Source organism: Dendrobium catenatum, unplaced genomic scaffold, assembly GCF_001605985.2.
Source record: "Dendrobium catenatum unplaced genomic scaffold, ASM160598v2 fragScaff_scaffold_665, whole genome shotgun sequence".
NCBI classification, from domain to species: domain Eukaryota; kingdom Viridiplantae; phylum Streptophyta; class Magnoliopsida; order Asparagales; family Orchidaceae; genus Dendrobium; species Dendrobium catenatum.
Window position 1 is genome coordinate 1,048,587 of NW_021319127.1, and position 3,705 is coordinate 1,052,291.

Here is a 3,705-nt window from a genome sequence, read left to right on the forward strand (position 1 = left end):
AAAAAACAAACCTCTAAAGCTAATCATAATAATTGAAGCTTGAATGCTTGATGTTGTAGTAAGTGATTATTTGCTTATATTTTTGTGGTTGTACTACATATTTTGTATTAAATATTTTATATTATAAACTAAACAAGTTATCATGTCATTCATTTATTATTGTTTGTCATTTTTAATATGATATTACATTAATATATATACACTATATAAAAAAATATATTGTCGTGTCCGCGCCATACTCGTGTCCTATATTTTCAAAAAAAAGTCGTGTCCCGTGTCTGTGTCGAGTCGTGTTCGTGTCGCCGTGTCCGTGTCCGTGCATCATAGGTATTAGCCTATGACAGTTGCAGGCGTTGACTTCAAAGAGTAGTTATCAACATCGGTTGATGGGTGAAGATAGATGTCGGTGTTGGTTGACAACAAATTTCAGAGGATGGGCGATGATTATTATTGGCATCATAGAACAAGCAATGATGGTTGTTAACATTAGCCAAAATTGGGCATCAGAGGATGAGATGACGGTTGCCACTATCAATCAACGATGGGAGATGGCGTAAGAGTGACAATGGTTATTGGGAATTCTCTACATCAATTGTCCTTGTAAAATGTGTAGTAATATGACCTATTTAACAATTTTTAGATGATGTATTCAAATCTTTTCTATCAAAAAAATTTGACACTCCATTAGACGATCCAAAAAGATCCTCCCTTAATCTATTTATTTATTTATTTTTGACAATTTAGTTCCTTAATGAATTCAAAATTGAGCGATCATGAGCTTCTCGAATTGATCTCTTCAAGATGGTCATTTTGCCAACAAGCACGCAAAATTTACACGGTCATAATAAAAAAAATAACTCACTTTGAACTTAGAAGTTTAAAATCTTTCTACATCTAAAATAAAACATTAGCAACTATACCAAGTGAGAAACAAAAAATTGTTCACCAAATAAGATTGACATGAAAGCCTCATGTATGTGTAAAAGCAATAATAAGCTTTTCTTTGATATCATTCATCAAAGGCTGTGAATATCTGTCTTTCTCTTTTCTTTTGATTTTGAATATATAGGGTTCTTTATGTTAGACATATATGATCTAGATTTATTTTAGTTTAAAAAATCTCATATTTTGCGGTCATGCCACTTATGCAAGATTTTTTTCAGGACTTGAACAATATCAACGTTTGCTAAATTTAGATTAAAATGACAAATCTTACATGAGTTAAACCTTGCTGCCAAATAGTCCCTAAATCTTTTGAGCATATGTAGAAATAAATAAAGCAGCCAACAATTCTTTAGATGTAGGATTGGAATGAAATCCTTCTGTGAAACTGACTTCTATGATAACTTGCATCAATGTGTGTATAACTGATTAGTTTATGGCCACTCTTCAATGAAATCTTGCATCAATGGTTGTGTATGAGTAACTTCTTAAATTCTTTTGATTGTGAATTCATAGGGTTCCTTAATGTTAAAATTATCTCATTACATTTATTCACGAATTAAATATCTCATCTTTTAATAACATTTCTCTTATGAGTTTCCAAGAAAATCAAAGTATCATTATTAACATATAATCAGAGAATAACCAGCATAAAGTAAATCTTTCTGCATCTAAAATGAAACATTAAGGCTTTGTTTGGGATGGCTTTCTTACCGCTTCTTAAAGCAGCTTTCAAGTACAAAAATTTAAATTTTTGTACTAAAAAGCTGATTTAAGAAGCAGTAAGAAAACCGTCCCAAACGAAGCATAAATCTTTCAAGCAGCAGTTGCTAGTAAGTATGCAATCAATAGTTGGTCACATGATAGGATTGAAATGAACTCCATCAGTATAAGAGTGTGAAAAGCACTACTAGGTTGTCTACCTTATAGCTTCTTCTCTAGGATATCATATAACAATGGTTTTTAATAACTGTCTTCTTCAATTATTTTAACTTTGATTTATTAGTATTCCTTATGTTAAACTTGACAGAGCTTATTTGATTATACCTTATAGAATGCAATTCTTATTTGTTTTTAATCAATTGAAGCCAAAAAGATCAATACTAATTAAAAAGGGAGCATGAGGAATACCTTTTGATACTCAATGATCGAATTGGCGATCTTCTGTGCTGAATCCAACTTCCTTTTCAACTCCAAATTCTCCTGAACAAGACAAGATATCCTCCTCCCCAAGCATCCATTTTCCTCTTCCAACTCCTTCAATCTCGTCATCTTCCTCTCCATCTCCAAAGCATCTCTCCCATGCTTCTGCTCCCTGTCCTGAAACAGACCAATCATCTGATGATGAACAGAAATATTTTCCCTTGTCTGCTCCCCATCCAACTTAATCCTTCTCTTCAAAACCTTATTCTTCACGTCAGCATCCTCAAGCTCACTCCTCACTCTCGAATGAACCAAAACTTGGGCTTTTAGCCTCTGGTTTTCCGACTGCAAAGATTCAATCTTTAGCCCGAACAACTTCGCTTCCAAGTTAATAATCTTCAACTGGCTCTCCAGGTCCCTCAAGGCAGCCTCCCGCCCTTGCATCCCGTAACACTCGACGAGCTGGAGCTGGAGATTCCTCTCCCTCTCACGGAGTGCGAAAACCAAGTTCTTAAGCTGGGAAATATCTTGCTCCATTGATGTATTATCTTCTTTTGTGTCGGTTCTTCTTGGTGTGGGAGTTGAAGCATTGCTCTCTGCGTCCTTGACTGTTAGCTCGAAGTCCTTGAGAACAAGCTCGTTAAATTCGGGAAGAAGGAAGTCGTCGTCGTCACTGGTGCTCCGGCTGGAGGGTGAGACGCCGACCATTGTCTTTGTGGTGCTGGTGGTCGTTGCGGTGGCACTAATGAGCTCAGATAAGCCTTCTTCCTGAAACCCTGGTGCATAAGAATCGAAGAAATTGGGCAAAACTTGGAAAGTAAATAAGAATCCGTGGAGAAATAGAAGATCATACCCAGGACAACGCGGAGTTCATCCTCAAGTTCGACATTGGGGGTAGGTTTGCCGCTGGATTCGGGCTCGAGAGCTGAAATTATGAAGTAAAAGAACATGTTAGCCGGGGAAATTATTCTTTGCAGAGTCCGGACGGGACTGTGTATACACTAGGCTTCGTTTTGTTAATCATTATTTGAAAAAAAAGTAAGTATGATTCCAAAAATACTATCAGATTATAGACCTCTGAGTTATAGAGTTAATCACAATTGAACAAAGAAGAACATTTTCTAGGATTTACCACAGTATACATAATTTAGATGTTATACATATTGAGAAGAATTTTTTCAATAATATAATCAATATTGTAATGGATATCAAAGGCAAAATAAAGGATAATTTAAAGAAAATAATGAACCTAAAAGATTAATTTAAGAAAAGATATTTGAAGCTCTAATATAGAGAAAATGGTAACATGTTAAAGCCGGAGGCCTCATACTATCTCACATTAGATTTAAGGGATGTGTGTGAATGAGACCAATCATTGAACATGCTAGATGGATACACCTCAAATTCACATAGATGTGTTGATATGAGATTAGAAAAATCAATTGGAATGAAGAGTTATGATAATATTTTTACGATGTGTTTAATGCCTATAACAATTATCTTTTTAAACTTATTCAACATTAAATCCATTAATTCTACTTAGCATTTTCTTTAAAGATTTGGCTCTACATGAATGAAGAAGCATAACTAAGAAGTGAGCAGAACAATCCAAAAATTTCA

At 34.7% G+C, this 3,705-nt stretch overlaps 1 protein-coding gene across 1 annotated transcript in view; it reads right to left on the minus strand.

Moving 5' to 3' along the window:
* The window catches only part of LOC110111298 (protein CHUP1, chloroplastic), a gene marked incomplete at its 5' end in the record, with an annotated part of 8,234 nt that extends 5,288 nt beyond the window's left edge, over nt 1-2,946 (minus strand). The window contains one exon of the mRNA XM_020843094.2: nt 2,074-2,946. Within this exon, the coding sequence (XP_020698753.1) occupies nt 2,074-2,946 (873 nt within the window). The remainder of the gene's footprint in view (nt 1-2,073) is intronic.
* Nucleotides 2,947-3,705: the final 759 nt, after the last annotated feature.